At 37.7% G+C, this 27,503-nt stretch overlaps 2 protein-coding genes across 3 annotated transcripts; both read left to right on the forward strand.

Annotated features, from left to right (window-relative positions):
- Positions 1 to 948: 948 nt before the first annotated feature.
- LOC145224684 (flotillin-1-like) lies at positions 949 to 12,515 on the forward strand. The gene is made up of 5 exons (XM_080091241.1): positions 949 to 1,330; positions 1,644 to 1,803; positions 4,090 to 4,291; positions 5,161 to 5,360; positions 11,037 to 12,515. The coding sequence occupies exons 1-5, from the start codon at positions 1,012 to 1,014 to the stop codon at positions 11,434 to 11,436; spliced, it is 1,281 nt and encodes a 426-aa protein (XP_079947367.1). The 5' UTR covers positions 949 to 1,011; the 3' UTR covers positions 11,437 to 12,515.
- Positions 12,516 to 16,294: 3,779 nt separating this feature from the next.
- LOC145224671 (Na(+)/citrate cotransporter-like) lies at positions 16,295 to 26,465 on the forward strand. 2 transcript variants are annotated; one of them, XM_080091220.1, is made up of 13 exons: positions 16,295 to 16,470; positions 16,864 to 17,129; positions 17,913 to 18,060; positions 18,156 to 18,248; positions 18,472 to 18,599; positions 18,656 to 18,775; positions 18,939 to 19,031; positions 19,332 to 19,525; positions 19,689 to 19,813; positions 23,657 to 23,818; positions 25,027 to 25,163; positions 25,720 to 25,859; positions 25,917 to 26,465. In XM_080091220.1, exons 1-13 carry the CDS (start codon positions 16,369 to 16,371, stop codon positions 25,946 to 25,948), a joined length of 1,740 nt encoding a protein of 579 aa, XP_079947346.1. In that variant the 5' UTR covers positions 16,295 to 16,368; the 3' UTR covers positions 25,949 to 26,465. The 2 variants fall into 2 exon arrangements, with proteins under 2 accessions (XP_079947346.1, XP_079947354.1); XM_080091228.1 differs by having other exon boundaries at positions 18,475 to 18,599.
- The last annotated feature ends 1,038 nt before the right edge of the window (positions 26,466 to 27,503 follow it).

Genomic DNA, 27,503 nt, shown 5'->3' on the forward strand with positions numbered 1-27,503 from the left:
GTAGTCGAGTGTTTGTTTCTGGACTGCTAGTGGACAATGGCGTGTTTTGTGATGTCATGAAAGATGTCGCGATCGTGTACAAAATTTCATAAAACATGAATTTAACCTTTGCTTACTTCGTAAAAATTTACCCGATTTCGGTACGTTCGGTTTAAAGAAAAAGAAAAAAAATGGACGTTGCGAGGAAAATTACAAGTAAACCCAACTTTCAGGTCACATGACAATTTGGTCATTCACGTCGCTGTTGTTTTTTCCATATCACGTGAAAAGAGACTCGATTTGCAATTAACATTTGACAACAAAACTAGTTTGGGATACATTAAGTTTCGAGATACGTTGTTTTAACTAATGGATAAACAAACTTATTCAGTGGTTAAATTTATTTTACTTATTTGTTGACATAGTATTGTTCACTGTTCAGAACTGACATTAGTAGTGTGCATCGAACCGTAGTAGACTTGTGCTGCGCCTTTTCGCCCACTATGATTAGCAACGCAAAAAATTGTTGTGTGCAACGTGCAGCGCAGGATAAGGGCGGTTTCCACTTGGAAATGCAAGTTTAGCCTACGCAAGCAGGCGTTTTAGCATGAAATATCTGTAGGAACAACTTACTAATAGCTTGAAAGTTAAACGAATATATTTGAGTGTGTAAATATCTGCTAACAGTTGTGCTTGACTTATTAATGATCGACGGCATCAGCTGCAACAGCACGTTTTTTATGTGTGACTGTGACACTTAAATTTGTTTAAAAATGTGTTACTCTTAAAACAGACATGTGTAATAGTGTATATTTTACCACCTGCGATAAACATAAGTGACCTTACTGCCCCAGTAGGCCAGTAGTACTATGCCATACAAAGTTAAAATTTATAACATACAATTGTATTGAATTACTTTGTTATTTTATGTAACTTATCGAACGTCAAATATATCGGTAAATATTTTTGTGTGAATCTACCAAATTTCAGGTTTCATTATTTTAACCAACTTCGAATAAAACAAAATCAAGCATGGGATTTGAAACATGTGGACCAAATGAGGCCATGGTAGTAGCGGGATGTGGCTACAGTCGGCCCTTGATGGTTCCTGGTGGTCGTGTATGGGTTTGGCCGGTCATCCAGCAATTGCAGCGCATCTCGCTTAATACGATGACCCTGCAGATACACAGCAATGAGGTTAACACATCTAAGGGTGTTCCAATTTCGTGTATCGGAGTTGCTCAAGTAAAGATTCAGGGCCAAAGCCAGGACATGCTGGCCAATGCTTGTATGCAGTTTCTTGGCAAATCCGAAAATCAAATTCATCAGATTGCATTGGAAACTCTTGAAGGTATGAATTTGTTAAATAAATGCATGTTTCATAAAACTGGTTTGATTGACATTGGTGGCCAACAATACAAAATGTTTATTTTGTTGAAATATGTCTACCAAAAAGTGCACAAACAATAAATTTATTGCAAGTTGCATGTGTACCTAAATTAGAAATAAAATTGCTGTGATAATCATAAAGTATATTTATATATGTATGTAACATAATATTGGGTATTGGCAAATGCATTGGGGCAAACATTAGCTAAATTCTGCTTTGATTTCGAAAAGCAGTCAAAAATGTCAGCTTTTGTTCTATTTCTGATGTCGTTTAGGTCATCAGAGAGCTATCATGGGCAACATGACTGTGGAAGAAATTTACCAGGACAGAAAGAAGTTTGCTCATCAAGTGTTCGAAGTTGCCTCATCTGACTTGATTCAAATGGGAATAACTGTGGTTTCTTACACTTTGAAAGATGTTACAGACAGAGAGGGGTAAGTTTTAATGATGTTTAAGTTATGAAACCACAAAACATTGGTAAAAACACTGTAATGCATCACACATGATTGTACAATTAAATGATTAGTTTTTTAACCTTTTTTTTACGGGTCCCCTTCCCTGAAGGGGACACATTTTGATTTTACTCGATTTGTTGTTGTTGTTTTTCTTTTTTTTTCTTTTTTTTTTTTCTTCCCTCAAGTTTGTCCACCCCACTTTGCCAAGAAATGTTTGATGGATTTGGATGAAATTTTCACAGATGGTAGATATGGTTATGTAGATGTGCCATTTGTTTTGTTTGACTCGATAGCCCCAGTGTTTACCCCACTAGCCCCCTAAAATGGGTAAATTTTGAACAATGTCCGAATTGGATGAAATTTGGACAGTTTGTTCATTGTGCCATTTTAGGGCATCGTTTGTTGTGTTTTACCCTGTAGTCCCTATATTTACCCCACTAGCCCCCTAAAATGGGTAAATTTTGAACAATGTCCGAATTGGATGAAATTTGGACAGTTTGTTCATTGTGCCATTTTAGGGCATCGTTTGTTGTGTTTTACCCTGTAGTCCCTATATTTACCCCACTAGCCCCCTAAAATGGGTGATTTTTTAAACAATGTCCGAATTGGATGAAATTTGGACAGTTTGTTCATTGTTCCATTTTAGGGCATCGTTTGTTGTGTTTTACCCTGTAGCCCCAATATTTACCCCACTAGCCCCCTAAAATGGGTGATTTTTTAAACAATGTCCGAATTGGATGAAATTTGGACAGTTTGTTCATTGTGCCATTTTAGGGCATCGTTTGTTGTGTTTTACCCTGTAGTCCCTATATTTACCCCACTAGCCCCCTAAAATGGGTGATTTTTTAAACAATGTCCGAATTGGATGAAATTTGGACAGTTTGTTCATTGTGCCATTTTAGGGCATCGTTTGTTGTGTTTTACCCTGTAGCCCCAATATTTACCCCACTAGCCCCCTAAAATGGGTGATTTTTTAAACAATGTCCGAATTGGATGAAATTTGGACAGTTTGTTCATTGTGCCATTTTAGGGCATCGTTTGTTGTGTTTTACCCTGTAGTCCCTATATTTACCCCACTAGCCCCCTAAAATGGGTGATTTTTTAAACAATGTCCGAATTGGATGAAATTTGGACAGTTTGTTCATTGTTCCATTTTAGGGCATCGTTTGTTGTGTTTTACCCTGTAGCCCCGATATTTACCCCACTAGCCCCCTAAAATGGGTGATTTTTTAAACAATGTCCGATTTGGATGAAATTTGGACAGTTTGTTCATTGTTCCATTTTAGGGCGTCGATTATTGTGTTTTACCCTGTAGCCCCAATATTTACCCCACTAGACTCCAAAAATGGGTGATTTTTTAAACAATGTCCGAATTGGATGAAATTTGGACAGTTTGTTCATTGTTCCATTTTAGGGCGTCGATTATTGTGTTTCACCGTGTAGCCCAATATTTAGTGCTTAAGCCACCTATTGTTTATAAAACGTCCGATTTGGATGAATTTTTGATAGTTTTTTGAATTTGGCATTTGTAGCTGTCGAATATTGTGTTTCACCCTGCAGCCCTATTATTTACCCTACCAACCCCCCAAAATGGGTGAATTAATCAACAATACATTTTGACAGTTTGTATAATATGCCATTTTGAGATGTCAGTGTTTTATGCTATTTAGGCACACAAACTTATAACAATGTCTCAATTGCATGAGATTTGGACAGTTTGTACTTTACATAACTTCTTTTTTTAAGTAACACTACCAATCACTGTGTTTGACTTTATAGCAACGTTTCTTATGGTTGTCTGTTTACAACTTTGCGGTTTTGGGGACCCATGAGTTTCTGCCTGCAGAAACAAATCAAGATTATAAAAATGTTGGCTAATATGGGACCCAATATAAATAAATATAGAGAATATATTACAGTTTGCAGAATAGGTTGTAGTGTATATGCTATAGTAAAATGTGCTAAGCCACCCTTCTAGTTGATCTTGTTTTTTCAAAGCTTAAAATTCATTTTCTGTATTTTATTAATATTTGAAGCTGGTAAAAAGTTTTTTAAAGAACCGTTAGTCTCTTACTTTGCCGCATTTTACATCTTCACACAATATTATAACTTGAATTTTTATGTTGTATAAAAGTGTTTGTTTGCTATTCCGTACATTTAAACAATATAACACACAAAATTACAAATAAAATGCTACAGAAGGTACAATTTGCTTTTAGGTTTGTTTTGGATGCAGTAATGGAATTTTTGGCCTTTTTTCACCAGGTACTTGAGAGCTTTGGGAGAAACAAGAACGGCTCAGGTGCATAGAGATGCAAAGATCGGTGAAGCGGAATCAAGACGAGATGCTGGAATCAAAGAATCAGTGGCATACCAGGAAAAGATGAAGGTCCGATTTGAAAACGACACTCAAATTGCTAAAGCAAAGAGGGACTATGAACTAAAGAAAGCTGCGTATGATATTGAGGTAAGTTTTAATTCTATTGAGGTAAAAACAAAATTTGAATTTATTCATGTCTAAAAATTAACAAAAATAAAAATATGTAAACCAAACAATACTTTTACTTTTTCTTGCTTATAATTTCCACTTTCTGACCATTTAGTTCCGTTTGTAAAATAATTGGCTGCTGTTGCAAATGCTTTGATATTTTCTGATTACATAGTAGCACCTTTACTAGATATACATGCCACATTTACAAGAGTATATATTTTGCTGGTTGTCAAATGTGTGTGTGTCTGGTATATTAATGATCTTTATCCTTTTGCAACATATGGAAGGCATAGGAAATAATAATGCAGATGACTGAAAGACTAAAATAGCAAGAGGGGGCTACTCGCTATGTGTGAAACAGGAAATAATCATTATTTTCTATCGGAAACACTTAGTATACTTTATGTGGTCTGAACATTAGACTCTTGATATATATATATATGTACTGCATATAGTGCAGAACCACTTTCTTTACCAGCTTTACAAACATGATAATGCACTTGGGAATACGGCTAAATGAATAATTAATTTTACTTGGGTACCTGAAAAAATAGGTACAGAAATACACAATATGTGGTTTTTAAGACTTTTTGCAGAAGTTAAATTTTAGAACAACATAGAGATTGTATCATTATATAAATGCCGAGTTGTGGATAAACGGAATATAGTTTGCATAATGTTAACAGAAATGAAAAGAACATCACACTATGAAATCTGAAATAACAAATTTAACTTGGTATTTGTATCAGTAGATTTTAAGTATTTTCAATGCACCAATTTTGAGGTCTGTAAGACCAAACTGAAATAGTGTGTATTTTTTTGACAAATCTTAAACCTTGTTTTAGGTGGAGACAAGAAAAGCAGAATCGGAATTGGCTTACGAACTCCAAGCTGCTGTGTCGAAGCAAGCTATCAAGGAAGCTGAGATGCAGATCCGCGTTGAGGAACGAGCAAAGCAGATTCAAGTCCAGGATCAGGAAATTCTGCGTCGTGAGAAAGAGCTGGAAGCCCAAGTTAAGAAGCCAGCAGAGGCTGAGAAGTATAGGTAAGCAACTTTGTGCTGTTTTATTTGGCTTCGGTTAATGTACATCTATCAAATTTACTCTTGTTTTTGCTTTAACCCTGTTTTTCTTCACAAAAAAGGCTGATACCAATTTGTGCAGTTAAGTAAGTCAATAAGTGGTAACAAAAGCAGATATTTATGGGTCCCCTTCCCTGATGGGGACACATATTGTTTTTGTCCGTATTTTTTTTTTTTTCTTCTTTTTTCTGTCTAACGCTGGTTTGTGAGACGCGTTTGGTCAAGAAAGAGTGCTTCAAATTTATTCAAATTTACAGAGATGTTAGTTAATAATCCAAATTTGATCCTCCTGAAGTTTGACCCCGTTTGACCCAGCGGTTCACCCACAGGCCCCCTAAACGTAATTTTTTTAACGCTGGTTTGTAACGCTGGTTTGGTAAAGAAAAAGTGTTTCAAATTTATTTAAATTTGGACATATGTTAGTTATCAATCTGAACTTGATCCTCTAGAAGTTTGACCCCGAATGACCCAGCGGTTCACCCACAGGCCCCCGAAACGTAAAATTTTTAACACTGGTTTTTATCGCTCGTGTGGTAAAGAAAGAGTGCTTTAAATTGATTCAAATTTGGACATATGTTAGTTATCAATCTGAACTTGATCCTCTAGAAGTTTGACCCCGAATGACCCAGAGGTTCACCCACAGGCCCCCGAAACGTAAATGTGTCTAACACTCGTTTGGTCAAGAAAGACACTGTAGGCAGAAGTACCAAGAAAGTAACTCACTGGTTTACGATAGCAGGAGGGCTCAGCTTGACGTCGGACAGACGTTTTACGAGACGTCGTTTCAGTGATTAGAAATCAGCTGTTTTGCACAGTAATGCTATGTCATTTTATTAAGTTATCTCTCACATTTTTAGTTTTGGCGAAGGTTTTACACCTATGACGTGATTTAAACCTAATAACCGTGCTTCGGTTTTGTATATGTCAAGAAAAACTTTGTTTTTCAAAGAAAAGATGAAAAAATTAATTTGACTTTTTTGCCAAATAAATGTTTTTTAAATGCTCGTTGTCAGGTTGGCCGCCACATGATCACTGGTTACTTAAGGTCAACTAGTCGGTATTACAAACACAGTTCAACTTGTTGAACTGTTGTTGAACACTAAGGACGGCATGCTATTGAAAACGGTGTCAAAAGATCAAACAGTCGTTTGGCGTGTGCACACTGAGAGGTTACTACAGGTCAATGGTACTCGTTTTGCGAAACAAAGTTAAATGAAAAACAATTTATTATGTATACACTTAATAATAGTGCAAAAAGAATACAAAAAATTTTTTTTTATTGTTGGGTTAATGCTTTCTAAAAATTTGTCCTTAAGAATCTAAAAATCACTGCAACATTTGTTTACTGTAAATCCGCACAAACGCGCGTATGGGGACCCATTTGTTTTTGTTAACAAAAACAATCATATGTGTAGATCAAATGATGTGTATAGTAAATTGGAAAATATCGTATAGAACAGGGGTTCCCAACCTTTTTACGATCCCGTACCACCTGGACGCTCTGCACTGCCACGCGTACCACCATAGAGCACTAATGTGCTCTACACTCTACAGTGCTCTATGGTACCACTTCTTGCAGAACAACTAATTTGTTTGAATCATATTTCATTCAACGCTATCTTAAGCACCAAAACAGTAGATATATCTATCAAGAGCAATCATTTGACATAATTAACGCCCACTGTGCCGCAGCGTTGTTCGGCTTTTCATAGCAAGTAGCAACTATGGTTTTTGTTGAGAATTGACATGACCTGTATTTTGAAGATGGTAATGATACGAACAACAGGAATAGTTACGTAACAATGACAATAGGCCTGGGGACTGTTTTTTTTGTAAACAAAACCAGACAAACAAAATATAAAGTTGCAAATTGAGGTTTTTGTGAACAAAACAGAAGCTACTCGCGTACCACCTGAAAACCCTTCGCGTACCACTAGTGGTACGCGTACCACCGGTTGGGAACCCCTGTTATAGAATATATAAAATGGAAATATATCAGAAAGCCACTCTTCTAGTTTGTTTGCTGTAAAAGGCCTAAATTTGTACCTTTTTAGCAGCAAAAAACTTCAATGTTGTTTAAAATGTGAACGCTGGATGATTGTAAGACAGGGGTGGCCAAACTTTTTTACCAGAGGGCCAGATTTGCAACTGTCTTGCCACTGGAGGGCCTGATTAAATGAGATTTACGTAAATTTATCCAATGAGCGTATTGTCTCTTATATGCTCAGTAAAATACTGAAAGTCAAAGCTGGAACAATTAACTTCCTGATTTCTTACAAAGTAGGCTAGTAGGCCAAAGGGATGTGAAAAAGAGCACATACAGGCTATGTTAGCTACTTACGTCTTGGTTGGCAGACTGTTCTAAAAATAACGCTGCAAGGGCATTTATTCTAAAAATAACAACGCTTGCCACAAGCTACTGCTAGTAGCACCCAGCGCTGTTGCACTGCTTGTTCACAGTGGTAAATATGGTGCTTGGAAAAAAACCAGGCAAGGTGTTTGGCGGGCCAGATGAAACAGGACTTGGGGCCAGGATGCGGCCCGCGGGCCGTAGTTTGGCCACCACTGTTGTAAGACAAAGTAACAAAAAACTTATACGTATAAACTAGCATAACCATATGAAAATGAAACTAATGAATGCCACTTTAGAGCTTTTGACGTCAATTTCCCCTTATACTGATTAGTGTCTGGGCAATTCTTAGACAAGACACAGTTGCATCAAGCAAAAAGAACATAGTTGCGAACATGCCATTTATTTGCAGTCCAATGACAAAAAGGGCAATACAGACGAATCCGGTTAATCGCATACCGGTTAATCGCATAATCCGTTTAATTGCATCACAATTAAAAATCCCAAACCGTCGCCCATCGTTTGTTAAGAAAATCGTCCGGTTAATCGCATAAACCGGATATTCGCATCGATTTTCAACGAAATATGCGATTAACCGGATTGATGATCTCTATGTGAAAGTCGAACAGACCGAGTTTTTCGAATAAAAAACGACGATATGATAGTAAAATCCTCCGGAGGTAATGTACACGAAAAGACGTGGGTGGATGCATGGTTGCATTCTACACCAAATAACGCATCTAATTTCAACGTTGAAAATGACACGTCTCGACTATAAAATATTTTGGAAAAGTCATTAGGAGATTAAAACGGCGTTCAGTGTAACGCTGTGCGATAACAAGGAGTCGTTATCTCAAAGCCGTGCACATTGATCCTTTTTTTATTGGCTTATCTAATCGCCAATAGTGATATAACAGGCGTTTAAAATTTAAATGAAGAGTTCAACGTGTCAAAATTACGAAACTGGTGTTCCGGCAAAGACGCTGATTGTAATTTCTTACTAAGTGCGAACTGCACCAAATTCGAAGTGTTGAACTGTATTGAAATTTAAACAATGTTAAATGTGAAACAAATGTTTAAAAATGTTTTCTGTTATATTGTTCATGACCCGCCAAACACGTAATGGTTGTAAAAAATGTTAGATCGCAAGTAATCACACGATGTTGTTTAGATTCACGTAATTGGTAACGTGCCAACGACTGACATATTTTATGTCTTCTATTCGTGACCTTGCGTAACTTATCAGGAAGAACACCGATTAAAAAAGGCATTTACTCCTCTAGTACTTGTTGCTGCTTTAAATTTTTGAAGCAACGATCACACGTTGATCACGTGACAGTCACGCTAGTCTTGCAGCTGTAGTTTTGCTGAGTAAGCTAGAAAGTAGCGCCACAATCTGAATCTTTAAAGTTTTGCTAAAATCAATTATTCTTTTTGTCAATTGTATAACGGGTTATAATAGAAACTAATGATGCAGCTCGCCTTAGCGCCCTTGCGCTGTAGAATGTGCCAAAGTTGTAAGTTTGACTAGGTTTCGGTCGTGTACGGGTTTGGGCTTGCTTACAAATATGCACCTAGCACTTTGCCGCTTAACACGCTGGTTTGAACTAGAAAACGAAATAGGTTAGAAACAACAGGCCATTTTACGTGTATATGAAGCGAGACGCCTGGCACATTTATATGGGAAACTACCCAAAACAAGACTAAAACGTCATAAACCGTCTTCATAGGGAAGTTCCCAAATTTAAATGTTGGGCCCCTTGGCTACGATGCGATGTAACATATCTTTTCAAATAAACCTTACTGCAAGAGAAAGCACAATCAAGCGAACTGTGGCGTGCGCGCCAACTAAGAGTGTGTGTGTGTGTGCGTGCGTTTCTACTGTTTCTTCAACACACTTAGGCGATTGCACCCCACCACGACAGTTAGGAAGCATGACGTCATGCATTGCGCTGAGAGTAATAAATCTAGTTTTGACTTGAGAGTACTTTTTTCGATTCTCGGCAACAAAAGAGAGAAAATACTGCCCCGTTGCCATAGTTGAGCGTCACTGCAACTTTGTTTTAGCTGGGGAAGTGAAAATGAGCACTTTCGTTAACGGGGCGTGTACTGTTTACATAGCAACCGGATTATGGCATAACAAATCGATGATGCGATTAACCGGATTCGTCAGTACTTCTAAGCAGAAATATGCCCGAATATCGGTAAAACCCTGTGAATAAATGAGCCATTTGCCTTCTAAACTGTGCACCACAGCTTATGACCTTAGTTGTATTGTGAAAGCCATGTTCAAGTTCAACTCGGTTTGTACATAATAGTGACTTAACTGTGCACTGTAGTTTACAATCTCAGTTCTGTTGAATACAAGTTTGTCTGGTGTGTTTTGCATCAATGTCAACACATACCACTAATTAGTGAGTGGGCGATGCTTAAGGCAAGACACAGTTGCATCAAGCAAAAAGAACATAGTTACGAATGTGCCGTTTATTTGCAGTCCAAGGACAAAACCGCTATGCACAAATATATATGCCCGAATATCGGTTAATCCCTGTAAATAAATGAGCCATTTGCTTTATGACCTCAGTTCTTTTGTGAAAGCCATGTTCAAGTTCAACTCATAATAGTGGATAGACTTAACTGTACACTGTAGTTTGCTATCCCTGTTCTGTTGAATACAAGTTTGTCTGGTGTGTTTTGCATCAATGTCAACACATGCCATTGGGGATCTTTGACTCAAACAATGTTCAGCTAAATCCGGCTGGTATAGTAAACCAGTCTTTACGTGTTTTTGTTTATCCACACCACACTTAGTCACCTAGTATCCTAACTGCTCCCATGTGGTGATATGTAAAAGTTTTCGTTAAAATGGTAAACTTTTATTCAGACAAATAAACTAAAACCATGAAAATAATAGTTTAAACAAGCTCTTAAAGAACACAAATCACTTCAAGCAGATATCCAAACAGTCCACAGTTATAAACAGTCTGTTTACTTATTAAGTTTGTATTGCGGTGAACTTGGTAGTGCAAACCCTCACTTACAAATACAACTGCTACAGCAATGTTTAGATAAATAACATGTTTTGACAGATATCTTATATCACCTTCATTAAATTACGTAAAACTGTTGACAATTTATGATCATGAAAACAGAGCTGAGAACATGAAAACAGTATCAGCTTCATTTGAAACTGGTTTCTTGGGCAATTCTCTTCTTTAAGCTGCCGTTTCAGATTTTGTCCTGTGTAGCGATGTAAGCTTCATGTCATACAATTGTTTTTTTGCTTACAGATTGGAAACCATTGCAGCTGCAGAGCGCAACAAGGTTGTTTTGGAGGCTGAAGCAGAAGCTGAAGCCATTCGTGTCAAAGGAGAGGCACAGGCTTATTCTATTGAGGCTAAGGCCAAAGCTGAGGCAGAACAGATGGTGAAAAAAGCTGATGCGTGGAAAGATTACCAGGAGGCTGCAATGGTCGATATGGTTCTGTCTACTTTGCCGAAGATCGCCGCTGAGGTAGCTGGTCCTTTGTCGTCAGCAAAGAAGGTTACTATGGTGTCATCAGGTAGAGGTGAGGTTGGTGCTGCCAAACTTACTGGTGAAGTGCTCGATGTTGTTGGAAAGTTGCCTGAAATGGTTGAGAAGCTGACTGGTGTGGATATCTCCAAGGCAATGAAGCACAAGGGCCGTTAAGCAGTCTTGGTAATTCTGCAATTTAACATGTGTTATTAACGTCCAACCTCAGAAAAATAACCTTTTGTTGTAAATATGCATGGTTCATTGTTGAGCTTGAGGTAGGTTGGCAGAAATACTTGTCAGTCTTCAATTTGTTAAAGTCCATTGAATTAAGGAATACAAACCTTGTGCAGTTTCTATTTGATAATTGCTTTACTAACACGTCAACCGTTGCTGGTGTAATGAAAGAAACTGGCATTTTCTATGTTTGTCTTATGGATACTTTCAAAAGTGAAATGCATTTCTCTGCATACATGCCTGCTGGCCTTTTTGGGCAAAAAAAATAAGGTTTTGTGTGTTTAACCTTCAAAACTATTTTAGTAGTGTCACTTAATACTTCTGTAGTAAAAGATGTGTTGTTTTTTTGTCGAACTGCTTGGTGCCTGTGTACACATTTCACATAAATAATGATACTACAACCTAAAAATGTGTTGTTTTATGTTACTCCTTCAATTTATGCCTTGATTTTACTCTGATTTAACAGTTTTGGCTGGTTCTAAGCATACCCTTCAAATCAGTGTGTGTTTGTCACCTATAAAGCTGTTTTATTGCAACCTTTTACCAACTGTTGTTATTCAATCATTCTGAGGAAAATAGTTTCTCAGCCATAGTTTGAATAACCTAATTATTGGATTTTTTGTGAATTATGATTTTACGTTTTTATAAGTTACACATACTAGCTATTCCGTTATATATGTTTTCGTCTAAAACAAGACCCAACATTTTAAGCCATCAGAAAGCTAAGCTTTACAATACTTCAGCAACGCAAGTCTACTAACAAATTCTAGTATCTTTGCCTTATATTGCAGCAGTAAATCGCCTTTTGTGTGTTACATTTTTTTCTGAGATAACCACATATAATTTTAGGCATTACCTATACCTGCCTGGTACCAACCATGTAACTTGTCAATTGATTTGTAAAATTACATATAACCCCCAACAATATTATCCTTAACGTTGTTTTTAACTGCTATTACTTTAGGACACAGATGGTCCTGTAATAAATAGAAAGTGTAAATAAACTCATTTTAAACCCATTAAGCGTGCGTTTATAGTTTGTTAATTAGGTAGCTTTTTTCTGTGAATTGGACACTTACAGTTTGCGTTAATTATATGTGTAATAGTCATTTCTGTTCGTAACAAAGTTGGTTTAAAATACCACTGAGACAGTGGTGGGATTCAGCCGGTTCGCACCGGTTCTATAGAACCGTCTCACGAAATTTTATGAGATAAGCAAAACGGCTATCATGAAAAAAAAAATTTAATCCCACCACAGGTTTTACGAGATCAGCGAACCGGCTGACAAAAAAATTAATCCCTCCAGTGCACTGAGATAAGTTTATTTGTATTCAGAAGTGCCTGAATGATTTTGAGAATCTAATTTACGTTGTTAACTAGTTGATCAGATTTTTACTGTTGTGCGTCACGTTTATATAATAGTTAAATGCGGCGTGTCCCAAGTTTACACATGGTATTAAAGTATACATTGGCGGTCTACTCTTAAAGATATTTTACTTTAAAGAACGGCACCACAGTAATTTTTGCCTTGGAAAGAAGCGGTGGCCGGCAAAAGCGAGAAGGTTTTGCGCCTCTAGCGTAAATACCAAACAAGCGTTTCGTCCACCAGGTGGCATGTTTAACAAATTTGTCGTTCAACTGGTGTAATGCTAAAATTGGTCTGGCGCGCCTGGCCCATATACAGATATAAAAAAGGAGTGCAATGGGTCCGAACCCCGTGAAAAAAATGCTAAACAAAATACTAGTTGTTTTTTCAAGAACTAATTGTAAGTTATTTTTGCTAACGTTTCGCCCACCAGAACGGTAAGTCTTCTTCAGAGCAATGAATGGTGTATTGCGAGCACACAAGGGAAAATGCACAAGCGCAGCGGGATATGATCAAACATAATTACACAAGAACAAAGGCATTTCGTGAAAAGTTGCGTGCGTTATAAAATGACAGTGCGTATCTAATGTCCGTTGTTTGGTGGGGAAGTCGGACGCAAAATGACGCGGAAAACCGGGCTTAGGTTTTTGTCATCATTACGATTTAAAACATTTGAATTTGAATTTATGAGGCAACTTTCAAAGATCAACCATTTCGACCAATTTGGTTCCTGCTTTAAAATTCGGGCCTCGTTCCAATTAATACGGTGGTCATGATCCAAAACGTGTTCGCATAAGGCGGACTTTTTAATTTCCATGTTTTTGACTGCGAGTTGGTGTTTATTAAAGCGTGAATTTAGATTTCGCTTGGTTTGGCCAATGTAAACCACATCGCAATCACGGCAAGGCACCAATTCCTGTACGGTGTTGTTGTATAGGGGTATCCTTTGGTTTTGGTCGCAACTGCCCAATTGTTTTGAGAGGTTTTATTGCCAGTTTTACCCCAGTATCGTTCAAGATTCGTTTTGCGTTAACTTCGATCAATGTATTGCAATGGTTAATAAAATTTATGCTACCAGTGGCATTCAAAAACATGGAAATTAAAAAGTCCGCCTTATGCGAATACGTTTTTGAACATGACCACCGCATTAATTGGAATAAGGCCCAAATTTTAAAGCAGGAACCAAATTGGTCGAAAAGGTTAGTCTAAAGTTGCCTCACAAATTCAAATCCACATGTTTAAATTTGCAATGATGGCAAAAACCTAAGCCCAGTTTTCCGCGACATTTTGCGTCCGACTTCCCCACCAAATATCCAACGTTTAGTTACGCACTGTCATATTGTAGCGCACGCAACTCTTCACGGATAGCCCTTGCTTTTTTATGCACGAAAACACGTCACTTCACATCGCATCTATTCTTTGCGCAGGAGCCTGTAGCACGCTAAAGGCATTACGTCCGTTATGATGTTCATTGTGTTGCCCCGTTTGTGAATCATCACTTTGAGGAAGAGGGACCCATAATCACCTTGTTTTGCAATTGCACTCAGGTTAGAAATGGACATTTTCCTGTCACAAAAAGGAAGTTAGTGTTGTCAATATAATCCCCAACCACAACACCGAAGTGTACGTATAATATCGTGCTGACAGAGTAAACATTTTGTGTGTTTGGGCAGAATAGATAGTCACAGATTCAATCAAAAATTCCCCACATTGTTTTACTGTATTGGAGCGATGGCAAAGTGTATTTTTGTTTGCAGGCAAAACATACAAACGTATTTGAAGAAACATATTTGCAACGTAGCCTTACAGTGCTTTTGATAACAAGAATTAAAGAAGGCCATAAAAATGTGTCAATTGACTTGTACAACCCTATTTTTGTAGTCAAGCCACAAAACATGTTGTAATAGTTGTAAGAGTTTTGCGCAGCGGCTAACATTTTTCTAAAAGTACACATAAGCTTCTTGAGTGCATGTTAAAGAATGTTGGTAAACATCAGCTTATCGGTCCTTATAATTATGGTATAGGGCTAGGCTATATGTTGGATTTAACTGTATGTGCAAATACATGGAGATATCGGTACATTAAAAATATGCGAGCAACTCGCCAGGACATTGGATGAGCTACGCCGTCCGTGTGACTTCCGAATATTCTAAATTTATTCCGGAATAGAAGTGTTTAGATCGCAAAAATGGTTAACGCAGCGGTTCTCAAACTGGGGTCCGCGGTCCTTTAGGGCATTTTGCGGGGACCGCGAAACGGTGGAAGTAATTCTATATTTATATTTGGCGTCAGTTTGTGCAACTGAATAAGTTGAAATCAAAGTGAAAGTGAGAATCGACCGTCTCCATTGCTAAACAATAGGCTTTATTGCATGACAACCAACAAAAATGCAATTGTTCGCGTACAGTTGTAATACTTTTTGTCTTGTCTGTGATGTCACATTTGGATCATTGTTATGCCCAATTTTGCATAACTGGCTAAAATCCTGCAATCAACTTTCGTTTTTCCGAAATACACATTCAGGCTTACTGACCGCGAGCCCTCGAAATAATGCAAAGGGCCGTTTAGAAAAAAGAAAAGAAAATGTCTGAGAAAAATTGGGTTAACGCAACCAAGATAAATTTTGTCAGGGATTGTGTATCATAAAATATGGCAACCCTAAGCTCCGGCAAACAAAAAATCTGCATTTTAACCGCGCGCCGCAAGTCTTATGCTATAATGTACACAAAACCAGATTTCGTGCGTTTCATCGACCCAAAAACTTTCTAATTTCCGCTGTACTAGGAAATCGTCTCTCAGTTGGTTGGTTAAAAATCGAAAGAATGGATACACGATGTTCGGCAAGTTTTTTTAACGTACACAAAACTTACGATTGGCGAAATGTAAAAAAAACGACCACAATAACCTCGGAAACATTTTGTTGTCGTTGAATCGTTATGTTGTTATGCAATGGGAGGGGCGATACTTTAAAGTGTAAGATATTGTAGCTTAATCGATTCTTTTCACAGTTAACAATAATCTTACGCATGAAAAATTTGTGAGTCAAGTGTGGTTATAACTTTATTGAACTTTTTGAGGAAGTTTCAAGAAGCTAAAACTTTTTTGCACAAGTCAGTGATTAAAAATCCCATTCTAATCAATCGTTTAAGTGTCGGCGATAAGGTTTTTTTCATTGCCAGCAACTTTAACACGTTGATTTACCTGGGTGCACATCTCAATAAAAGTGTGAGCTACTATCAGGTGTTTGCTGGGAGCATAATCGCTGAGTGGCCATAATTTGTTCAGTTTAAAAGTCAGCCTTCTGTGTACTTTTGGCACTTACAAGTCAATTGGCTTGAAAGTCGAAATTTGTTTAGTTCAAATAGCAATTTTGCGTTCGGTATTACTTTTGTTGTTGAAGTCGAAAGTCAGATAAACTTATAAGCTGGCCTCATTTTAGCAAGGATTGTTTATTTATTTCTGTAGCGTTTTGTTTGTGTTTGCAATCAGACTTTATATAAAATAAGATGGAAAAGGGAAGGTTTCTTCAAATTCCCAGTTTTTCTGCATTAGTTCTGGTTTTAACTCCTATTTTACTGAGCCCTCTTCCCGTAATTGTTCCTGGAAAGGTAAGAAAATAACAAGTAACACTGTGCCAATCTAACTTTTTTGTGAGCCCCCGTCACACAACGCTTAATAATACGGTGTAGCTGCAGCGCGTTCATCATCCACCAATTGAGCCCTTCACTGTTTTGTCCTCCTTAACGTTGCGCAGCAATTTCCGGCTTGGTGGTCGTTTTAGTGCATTGTGTCGTTATTTTGTCTTTCACTAGGAGGAATAAACTCCACTCAATCCAATTAAAATAAGATTTTTATGTATTTCTGTTTACGCGGGAATTTTTGGTAGCGCGTGTCGCGTAGCCGCTTATAAAGTTGTATAATATTGTTGCTATGTATAGGCCACTTGTGTAAGTCGTTGTGTGTTCATAAATGTGGTACCTTTCACAGGTAATGTTTTGCAGGAGTCGGATTGTGCTTTTGTGATATTATGGGTGGCACTGTATTGGATAACTGGATGCCTTCCATTGGGAGTAACTTCTTTGTTACCAGTGATTGTTTTTACGTTTATGGAAATTCTTACTTTAACCGAGGTCACCAATGCATTTTATTTCAACGGAACTTGGCTACTGCTCGGCAGTATATCATTGGCCATCGCAGCACAAACCACAAAATTACACTTACGAATTGCGTTGAAGATTTTACTGCTTGTTGGAACAAGTCCTAAAAGGTAAGATTTTCCTGTTTATTTCCTGATTTCCATATATTTTCATTGTTAGAGCCATTGTAGCCATTTGTTTGTTATATAATTTATCCTCGTTGGGAGGACTGACTGACACTGTCACAGTGAATGCTTTTTGAAATGTATTGAAAAAGCTTTACGTCGTTCCAAAGCAGGAGTCCGCCAGCTACATTCAGCTGTGACAGGGCTGACCTTGGTTTTGCAAGGTTGCAGATCCCTGTCTTAGAGAGTTGGTGACTTAATACACCTCAACTCACCAGGTTTTTGGGATTAAAACAATGCCCCTTGTCTTACGATACTCATATGAGTGGTGTTTAAACTAGGCCTACCATATTTCCATCCCCAAAAAAGAGGGCACATTGTTGAAAAGAACATGAAAAAACAATTTAATGCCCCAAAAAAATAAAAGCTTCAGAAATTAAATGATATACAATATAGTTTGGATAAAGTTTGACGTTTATCGCACCACAACATTAAAATAAGCTTGTGTTTTTAAAAAGGAAAACCTGTATTCATTAAAAAATAAGCTGAAGATTTATATTTTGCTGTTTTGAATAGCACAATTGTCACATATGTATTTGATAAATCAGAAATTCCTTTAAAAGAAGGACATTTGGGCATTTTTTCTTGTTCTCAGACAATTTGGTTTTTGTTTAAAGGAGGACATGTCATCCAAAAAGATGATGTATGGTAGGCCTAGTTTAAACAAATATTTTGCATTGACAAACAAAATATAATGCAATGCGTTGTTATTTTTAAATCTTTTTACAGACTGTTGTTTGGGTTTATGCTTACAACCTATCTTTTGTCAATGTTTATGGCAAACACTGTTGTTGCTGCAATGATGATACCAATAGTTGAGGGTGTCTTAAACGAAATGAGACAATATGAAAAACAAAGAAAGGACAATAACATGCAAGTAAGGAAAGCAACAGTACTCTTTCCTATTAAAATCATGCATATTTGATTGGATTTTCAAAACAGTGTGTTGTTAGCATTGTAATGTTTTGTTAGAAAGGCGCTAGACTGGAAGAAAGTCATTTGAATAGACGTAATGTTGATATGGAACAAATGCCAGATGATACCTGCTTAGTCAAAAATACTAAGGTAAGAGTTTTGTTGTTGGGTTTCTGTTCCATAAAAACCTTCTGAATAAACAAACAATTAATCTCCAACAGTAGTGATGGTTTAATGTCTTAGAACTGTTTTATTTTTATACATATTGGACAGAGCGACAAGAATATATTATGCTCACACTCTGAAGTTTCTTGTTTTAGTATGAGTTCATTGATAACAAATTAATGCAAAGTGTATGTTGGCATATTACTAGCAGGATGGTGTCCTGAAAAACTTATCAAAAGGTCTGTCAATATGTGTTCCCTATGCTTCAAGCATTGGTGGAGTTGCCACGGTTACGGGTACCATGCCGAACATGATCACTATCAACATTCTCCAAACGTAAGTCTTATATTCACATGACGGAAGTTTTTTGTTAAAATACCCTTTTTTTTCAGTTCATTTCCGAACTCTGAAGAAATTGGTTTTGCCAAATGGTTCTTTTATTGCTTTCCTGCTTCTTTGATCACTTTTATTGTTGCATATTTTTGGCTTTTGTGGCTTTACTTCGGAATCAGGTATTTTCAGCAATTATTAAATATATATATATTTATATACAGCATTTGTTTTGTTTTTGTGTTAAGTGTTAACAGCTAATACTGTAGAAAAAGATTTTTTAAACTTAAATTGTCATTATAATGACTGTATTTGCCAGCTTTATTCAAACCATTGTTTTTGTAGTCACCCCAAAACATGGTTTAAAAGAAGTAATGCAAAGGATACTTCAACTAAAATGCTGCTACAGAATGAGTATAACAAGCTGGGTCCAATTAGGTAAAGTACATGGAAGTAAAGAAAGCATCTTGTTAGTTGTGAGAACCAGGGTTGCCAGGTTAGAATTTTGAAAACAAGTTGAAGGCCAAGACTGTTCAAATTCGGCCAACTGAGAACCCATGTGTTTCTGCATGTAAAAAAACATTTTACACTAATAAAGCCTATCCTATAGTGACTCTTTGATTAAAATTGAAATGAATAATACTGTATGTGTCAATTCTTAACATATGTTTTACCCATCTCTTTGTTTTAATGTTGGTAAATGAAAAGTTTGAAAACTCAACTCTTGTCAAAATGTAGGTGGAACGAAAAATGGGTGCTTGCCATTTTCTTTGTTACCTTGCTTTTGTGGTTTACACGTCGTCCTGGCTTCATGCCTGGCTGGTCACAAATTATTGATGGAAAATATGTGAATGATGGTGTTGTTGCGTTGACCACTGTTTTCATTCTGTTCCTTATACCTCAAGAAAGGCCTAAAATATTTACAGACAAAAGTAAGTTACAGTTTTAATTACCTAAAACCATTTATGTTGTTGATAAATGTCATAAATGTCATAAATTTCATGTTTGATTTTTACATATTGTTTTAGCATGTAATATTCAAGGGTGATTTTTTAGGCTTTTAATTGCAAAAAAAATTACATTATACTTTTCTAGGTTATCGAAAACAAAACAAAAAACGTCTGAGAAGCATTTTGTCATGGTCTGACATACAAGAGCTTTTCATGTGGGAGTTAATATTCATTTTCGGAGGTGGTCTTATTTTAGCTGAAGGTGCAAAGGTATGACTGATGAATACAATTAACATTTTTTTAATATATATTTTTTGTCTTATGTTACCAGTCAGTGCTGGTTGGCTATAAATCCCCTTAAATAGGATCAGTACCGAACCAATAATAATGATACAGTTAAAAAACACAATTTTTTTGTGACATTATAAGCAGTGGTGGGATTCAGCCGGTTCGCACCGGTTCTATAGAACCGTCTTACGAAATTTTATGAGATCAGCAAAAAGGTTAGCATTACTGGTTATTGTCAATGGACTTTTTGTAACAAAACCTGCTGAAAAATTTGACTTTTTGTGATAGAAGCGGCTGACAAAAAAAAATTTGAATCCCACCACTGATTATAAGTAATACCGATTAATATTTTATAACGCATGTTGGCATAAAGTGGCTATAATGCTTTTGCCGATAAATGGCACTGTTGACTGTTACGTCATATATGCGCGCTTTTAATGACGCCAGTTAATCGAATGTCTACGCTATACAATGTTATAAACCAGTGGTTCTCAAACTTTTTTTGTTGCGACGCCTCTGGAAAAGTTTTCCGGACTTGCGACGCACCAGCAAATAAAAGTTAATTAAGCAACTTATTATTAAAGTTGTGTTTATTGACACAATAACTAAAAGTTACGAAACGGAAATATTCTGCGACGCCTTTGGAAGATTGAAACGACGCACCAGGGCATCGCGACGCACAGTTTGAGAACCGCTGTTATAAACAATGGAAAACAATCACCACGTACCTACAACATGGTTTGATGTACAAGTAGCCACTGAAGTGTTAAAAATTCAGACTTAGGAGACGGAATAAGGAGGGAAGCGTCGAACCGAGCCAGAACCGGAGTACTCTGTACTTAGCTGTCGCTCGAACTGAGCCGAGCATTAAAAGTTCAAACTTATTCTGAACTAAATTTAAAACTATGCAGTTACTGCGCAATCACATTACTTACTTATAAGGTAATGGCCAACTCACAAACGGGTTTGTTAAGATCGCAATAGATCGTTTGTTCCTTTGTTTTGGCAATGAACATGTGCAACCAAAAGATTATAAAGGCTAGTCTTGTGTATTTGGAGTATGTGCCCATTCTAGAAGTCAGGCATGGCATCAAATTCTTCGTGCGCCTGGGAATATTTTACAGTATCAGAAACCAACGAGTGTTTAGCAGCCTGCAAGCTTTGTAGTGCCAGCATTAGCAGGGAAAAAGACCCTTTGTCTTACACCACTGCGTCCATACTAAGACATTTGAGACAAAAACACGACTTGGAAACCAAAGCAGATAAAAGAGCGTCAGGTGAGGCGGCAACCAAGCAACCTACTTTGAAGGAAGTTTTTGCCAAAAACGCGGTTTGAAGCTTCTTATCCGTACGCAGCAAAAAATTGCAGAAATGATTGCTGTAGATTTTTGTCCTTTTTCCATCGTTGAAAAACCTGGATTTCGTCGGCTGATGGCTGAAGTTGCGCTCAGCTACAACCTGCCTTCCCGTAAACATTTTACTCAACAGATTATACCAGAAATCTACAATTCTGTTAAAAAGAAAATAAAGGAAACAATAAGCAATACCGCAAGCCCTGTTTGTGCCACAACTGACATTTGGACAAGTATGTGTGGAACGTCGTATCCGAGTGTAACTGCAAACTGCAATGTTTGGGATAAGTGAGATCTAAAGGTGTTTGCACCTGTTCTGGTTTGTGCTGAATTTCCTGGCGAGCATACCGCTCACGCCACATTGAACCTCATTGACAAACAAAGGGAAAAATGGGGTATTCAACTGTATGCAATTGTGAGTGACATTGCTGCAAATATGACCAAGGCTATAGACGATGGAAAGTATTTCAATATTAGGTGCTTCGCACACACGCTAAACTCTGTGGTTCAATTTGCTTTGAGCTCAAATCGTGCGCAGCGCACAATAAGAGATATTATAAGCAAAATCGATTGTAGGCCACTTCCACCGCTGTTCCCGTGACGCCCAGAAGTTAAAAGCAGAGCAACAGGAACGAGGGTTACCAACCCATCGTTTGATAACGAATGTTGCCACACGATGGAACTCTACATATGCAATGCTTGTTCGCTTACTTGAACAAAAGGATGTCATCAACTGCTTATCGTTGCGTGAAATATGTGACACCCTTTCCAATGGGAAAACCGTTAAAACACTGGAAAAAGTGCTGTTTTTGATGACGCTACAAACGAAATAAGTATCAAGGAAGCCTCACTGTGTATTATTTTACCACTCGTAAAGGGTATACAACGGAAATTGGTATTTTTTCAAGAACAAAGTCTGTCACATACGGATCCAGGTGTAGGAGGATTTGTATCCGACCTTAAAAAGCAAATCGAAAAACGGTTTCAAAAACCCGATTCTCAATCTGCACCAGCAAGAGAGAGAGAGACACATTTCCGGTCTTTGTCACACTATAGCCAGTCCAGATTGGCATCAACTTTGGATCCTCGTATAAAGTTAACTTGGGCAGAAAGCGATCAGCTACAGCCAATCTCCCAACTTCTTGAATCAAAAGTCATTGACTTTGTGAACTAGATGATATGAACCCACGAACTAATGAAAATGAAGCTGACAAACAAAGTTCAACATCCCCATTTTCCAATGACAAGTCTTGTATTTTTTCGTTTGAGGTCGTCACCTTCCTCTAGTTCTGCATTGTCAGATTTGCCGAGTTCGCAGAGTAAAAATGTTAAGTTGCACGTTTCCCAATACCTGTTAAGTCCACCAATTAAGCATGGAAAGTCCATCTTGCAATTTTGGGTAAAATATCAAATAGAGTGTCCGCCTTTTTTCGTATGGCCATGACTTTACTGTCTTGTGTGCCGACCAGTGTGTCTTCTGAACGATTGTTTAGCCAATCTGGGACTATCGTTTCGCCGCTGCTTAATCGAAATAAACCAAAACACGTGGAAATATTAGCATTTTTGCGTGCAAATATACCAAATATAATTTACGCTTATTAGTGATGACGATGTGTTGTATTTTAAGCGTTGAGTTGAATAAAAAGAGAACAATTTGTGTCATTTTTGTGATCTGGATCTTGCCGCCGCCGTTTAACAATTATAGGGCACACGTTTGTGTGTGGGTATGTTTGTCGTGTAGAAAGGACGACTGGAGCTTTTATACGCCCCCGATGGCTAGATAAGAGACATTAAATAGTAAAAATGTGTGTACCAGTGGGTGTCATTGTGACGTCACAATACCCCGAGCGTGCTCGAACGAGCACGTGAGATTCTCGGTGCTCGACCAAGCAGCATATTTGCAGTTTTGGCCCATCCCTGTACTGCCAATTGCAGTTTTTCTCCTGTTTAGGCAAATATGCGTATAAAATATTCCAGATTTACTGAAGAATTTTGTTGAGAAAAACGTCACAAATCATACCTCAAGTTTTATCAGAATAAGGCAAAGATCCGGATTTACTGAGTTCGGTTTACCGTAGTTTACTGTACTAGGGTAGAAATACAACCAATGCCTCTTGAAGGGATTAATTTCTCACTTAATGCCGTTTGTTTAAAACTGTGTTCTACGCTGTCTTCTTAAATTGCGAATTTCTTTGCTAGGTTTTTTTCCAAACCTAAATTTTGTTTTACCGAGTATTGGTCATCCAGCAGTATAATTGTAAGCAATCCTATACAAGACGCCTTCATCAGGATTATAGCATATCATGCAAGACAAAATTCTTATAAAGCGACAAAGTGCAAAAATCACACACGTGTAACAGCGGTAACATGATCGCGCGGCTGCAAACTCGCATCAACATAGGGATAAAACATTTATTCTATTATTCTATTGTTTCATTAAACTTCGTTGTTTTTTATTTATCACTCTGCACAGAAATCAGGTCTTTCCGCTTACTTGGCTGATCAAATCGGTTTCTTGGTGAATTGCCCTCCTTGGCTAACTTGTCTTTGTTTATCATTTTTTGGAATGCTTATCACCGAATGCACCAGTAATTCTGCTGTGACCAATATTATGGTGCCTATACTGGTGGAAGTGGTAAGTGGAATTATCGCGCACTAGCTTGCATTCAAGACAAACAAGTGCGACGTGCGTGCATGTTCCTCTAGATCAGGGATGTCCAAAGTTTTTTTGGTGGGGGCCAATTTTTACCAGGTGAAGATGCCCGCGGGCCAACGTTTTTTCGGAATCAGAGCGCAAACATACGGGATTTAAGGAAATTGTGGGATTTAGTTCCATGAAAGCTTTTGCTTGAAGTGGCAAGTCGCCAAAACCCCACAACGTAATCCAAACTATGACGTTACATACGCAACAGAGTTTGAAAAAAACAGCCGCGGGCCAAGTGAAATGCCGCCGGGGGCCACATTTGGCCCGCGGGCCGCACTTTGGACACCCCTGCTCTAGATCAGCGTTCGTAGATACTGAAAGCGCACTTTTCCTGTTCAGCTGTATTTATGTAGAACAGGGGTGTGGAACCTGTTTCGTCGGTGGGCCGTATAACCAATTCCGGACCTCAAGCGAGGGACGCATAACTTTTTTTTCATGTGCACAATAAATTCGGAATTCTTCCAAAAGCATCAATAAATTCATTTTCTACAGCATACAGAGTTTCAGCGCAACACTGGCTTTCGCAACAAAATAATTGTTTACTAGACAAAGGGAATTGTTACGTCACATTTGGTGAAGTAGGCTACTTGCTGTAACTGCTGTATGATCCACCGGTTGGGAAACGCTGATTTAGCTTATATTTGTTACGTATAGTATAGCAAAGAGATTTACCAAAAACTAGTGGAAAATTTTGCTAAATTCTCAGAAGAATTGCATTTTTTTTATCTTAATCAGTGTGTTGGTGGGGGCCACACTAAATAGCTTGGCGGGCCGGACTGTGGCCCGCCCCTGATGTAGAATAACCCTTTCATAAGTATAGGATAACCCAGAATTACCTTTTGTATAGTGACGTAATAAATCATTTGTTTTGTTGTGATGGTCATAACACAAAATAGGTTTAAATCAAAATACCTAAATTTTTCAGTGCCTATGAATATTTTTTACTCTTTAATTGAATATCCAAGGCCTTCGCGACCCACAGTAAAATGGAAACGACTTCCATAGGGGTCGCGACCCACCGGTTGAAAACCACTGTTTCAGTTAATTGCTGACAGATTTGTTACAATTCGAAATGCTGATGGTTCAAAACTCGTCTTGAACTTTTGCATTTTTTCGAGCAAGAACTATTTGTTTTGCAGGCAGTTGCAATGCGTGTTCATCCTTACTACATTTGCCTTCCTCCAGTGCTGTCGACGTCACTGGCGTTCATGTTGCCCGTAGCAACTCCTCCCAATGCAATCGCTTATAGTTCGGGTCATATCAAGATCGTTGACATGGGAAGTATTTTAAAAGTTTTTGCATAATATATTGTAGGAGTGCACAATATCTGCTTTAGTATGCCTTTCCATGTCTAAAGTATGTAGTTTTGTGTCATAACTACTTTTATTCGCTGTTTACACGTTTAACAAACTATGCATCTTTCTGTATATGTAGGTACAGTAATACACAAACACTGTACGAAAGTAGTACGCAATGAGCATCTTTTTGGGATCACTGTTTCAAGGCGTCAGAATGTACATCTATTGCAGTGATTTCCAAACCCTTTTTCCCCAAAACTAAAAAAACAGCGACATACTTAGCGATAACAAATATGCTATACAGTTCAATAGCTTTCGTTAGTGAAGTACTACACCGACATCTATCATAAATGTGTGAAACAAGAATGATAACAGTTTTGACACAATATTAAACTTAGCTTGCGTACTGCATTGATTAATGGTGTTATATGCAACTTGTGATACGTTGTGTACCACAGTTTAGGGACCACTGATCTTTTTAGTTTGAAAGTTTTTGTTGCACACAATTCTATCATTTTTGCTCTACTATGTTTAGCTGAAAGCTGGTTGGTTCTTAAACCTGGTTGGAGTTTTCTTCATCACTCTATCCATCAACACGTATGGCGTTGTATTTTTTGATCTCAACCATTATCCCGTTTGGGCCAACATTCAAAATCAAACAGATATTTTATCAGGTAACATAGGTGAAAATATTAACATATCGAGACAATAACACAAAGGTTTCTTTGTAGACATTTCAAACGGAACAAGTGGAAGATTGTAAAATATCGAAGACAAGACTTATGGCTATCACTTGCTGACCATTTATTGTGTGATTTGTGCCATATACGTCATTTGCTATTTATTGTGTTATTTAGTAAAGTTTATTATGCAGATTTGATTATATGCCATGTACAATCAAGTATTTACTGTCTCCAATATGGCCGAGCCGCTCACGGGGTTGTTGGTTCTAATCCCGTCTCGCCCATTTATATTTCCCTGGGCAAACAACCTTTATGGTTTGCTCTACACCTAAAAGGTTGAACTTAATTCAAGTCACCAATGCAATAAGTTAAAAAATCACAATTATAATGATGATCCGACCGAAGTGAGTATATAACGCTGTTAGGCGTTGCCCGCCGACGGAGAAAGAATATGATATTAAAACAGAGAAACCGTGGATACAATATCGCATTCGTGTTTGTTGTTAATAAACAGTGTTTTTTTAACAACCTTATTTCTACATTATCATATTATACTGCATTTTATATTGCAATAAACTTTATAAGCGCATGCAAAAACGGTACATTTTTTAAACGTTTTTCTTACATTGAGACAGGTTAACAGCGGGTAGGTTGCAATATAGCATATTTGTTCCTGGATAATACACGCGTTGACACCAGCTGCTTGACCGTTTTAAGTCGGGAAGTTTATTAAGACACCGGTCAAGCGCAAAATGGTGGAGGAAATACTTCGTATATAGATCAGGGGTGGGCAAACTACGGCCCGCGGGCCGCATGCGGCCCGGCAAAGGAGTTCATGCGGCCCGCCAAATGTTAGTGAATTTTAAAGAGAATGTTAGTAACGCTGAATAGTATTATGAGCACAGCCGACGAGTTTTAAAAAATACCGGGGTTGCGACTTGCCGATACCTATACCATGTGCAGTATCTGTACCCGTACCATACTTTGGAACTAAACACAGACACTTTTTGCGTGCTTTATAGCCGGTTGTGTCTGCCACGTTATTTTGCAAATCGTCACTTTGCCAAAATTTCTTTGTTCGATAAAGGTAAATAAAAGTAAAAGCGATTCACGTTTTCAAACAGCCCATTTTGCACTGTTGACGCCAAAACTTTGTTCACATTGGATCAAGTTTAGGTCGTTGCAATACTTTGCAAACGGACATTAAACACGGCTTTAGAATCGTTAACACATTAATGTTGGCGCAATAATTTCTTGACAAAAAGACGTGGTGTAGCCTATGTTGCAACAAATGCTTGTTTATTTTGAAACATTTAAAAAAAGGCGTTTCAACCAATATTTGTCCAATAATTTCAGTGACAACAAACGTATTTGCACATAGGTGAAAATATACTCCGTTAATATTTTGGGCAAAATCAGGGGTGCACAACTTGCGGCCTGTAACGTATTAATTTTGAGTTTTATTAATTTGCGTTTGTTTTATGGAATTCCATTAGTAAAATGTTTGACCGTTGTTTACTACCAACGAACCGTTGGAATTTGAATAGCCCTTTTGGAATCTAGCCCAACGACCTACATAACGTTTGTTCACTGACGTCCCTTTTGTATTGACTGCAGCAACGATCATTGTTCCCT

Source organism: Phallusia mammillata, chromosome 1, assembly GCF_965637545.1.
Source record: "Phallusia mammillata chromosome 1, kaPhaMamm4.hap1.1, whole genome shotgun sequence".
Lineage (NCBI taxonomy): Eukaryota > Metazoa > Chordata > Ascidiacea > Phlebobranchia > Ascidiidae > Phallusia > Phallusia mammillata.

What these genes read in the sequence shown, in the direction of transcription:
- LOC145224684 (XM_080091241.1), top strand. Translation starts at nt 1,012, where the DNA reads ATGGGATTTGAAACATGTGGACCAAATGAGGCCATGGTAGTAGCGGGA. An exon ending in GATGTTACAGACAGAGAGGG is followed by an intron (nt 1,804 to 4,089) that starts GTAAGTTTTAAT and finishes TTTTTTCACCAG; the next exon opens with GTACTTGAGAGCTTTGGGAG. An exon ending in AAGCTGCGTATGATATTGAG is followed by an intron (nt 4,292 to 5,160) that starts GTAAGTTTTAAT and finishes ACCTTGTTTTAG; the next exon opens with GTGGAGACAAGAAAAGCAGA.
- LOC145224671 (XM_080091220.1), top strand. Translation starts at nt 16,369, where the DNA reads ATGGAAAAGGGAAGGTTTCTTCAAATTCCCAGTTTTTCTGCATTAGTT. An exon ending in TAAAATATTTACAGACAAAA is followed by an intron (nt 19,526 to 19,688) that starts GTAAGTTACAGT and finishes ATACTTTTCTAG; the next exon opens with GTTATCGAAAACAAAACAAA. An exon ending in CATATCAAGATCGTTGACAT is followed by an intron (nt 25,164 to 25,719) that starts GGGAAGTATTTT and finishes CTACTATGTTTA; the next exon opens with GCTGAAAGCTGGTTGGTTCT.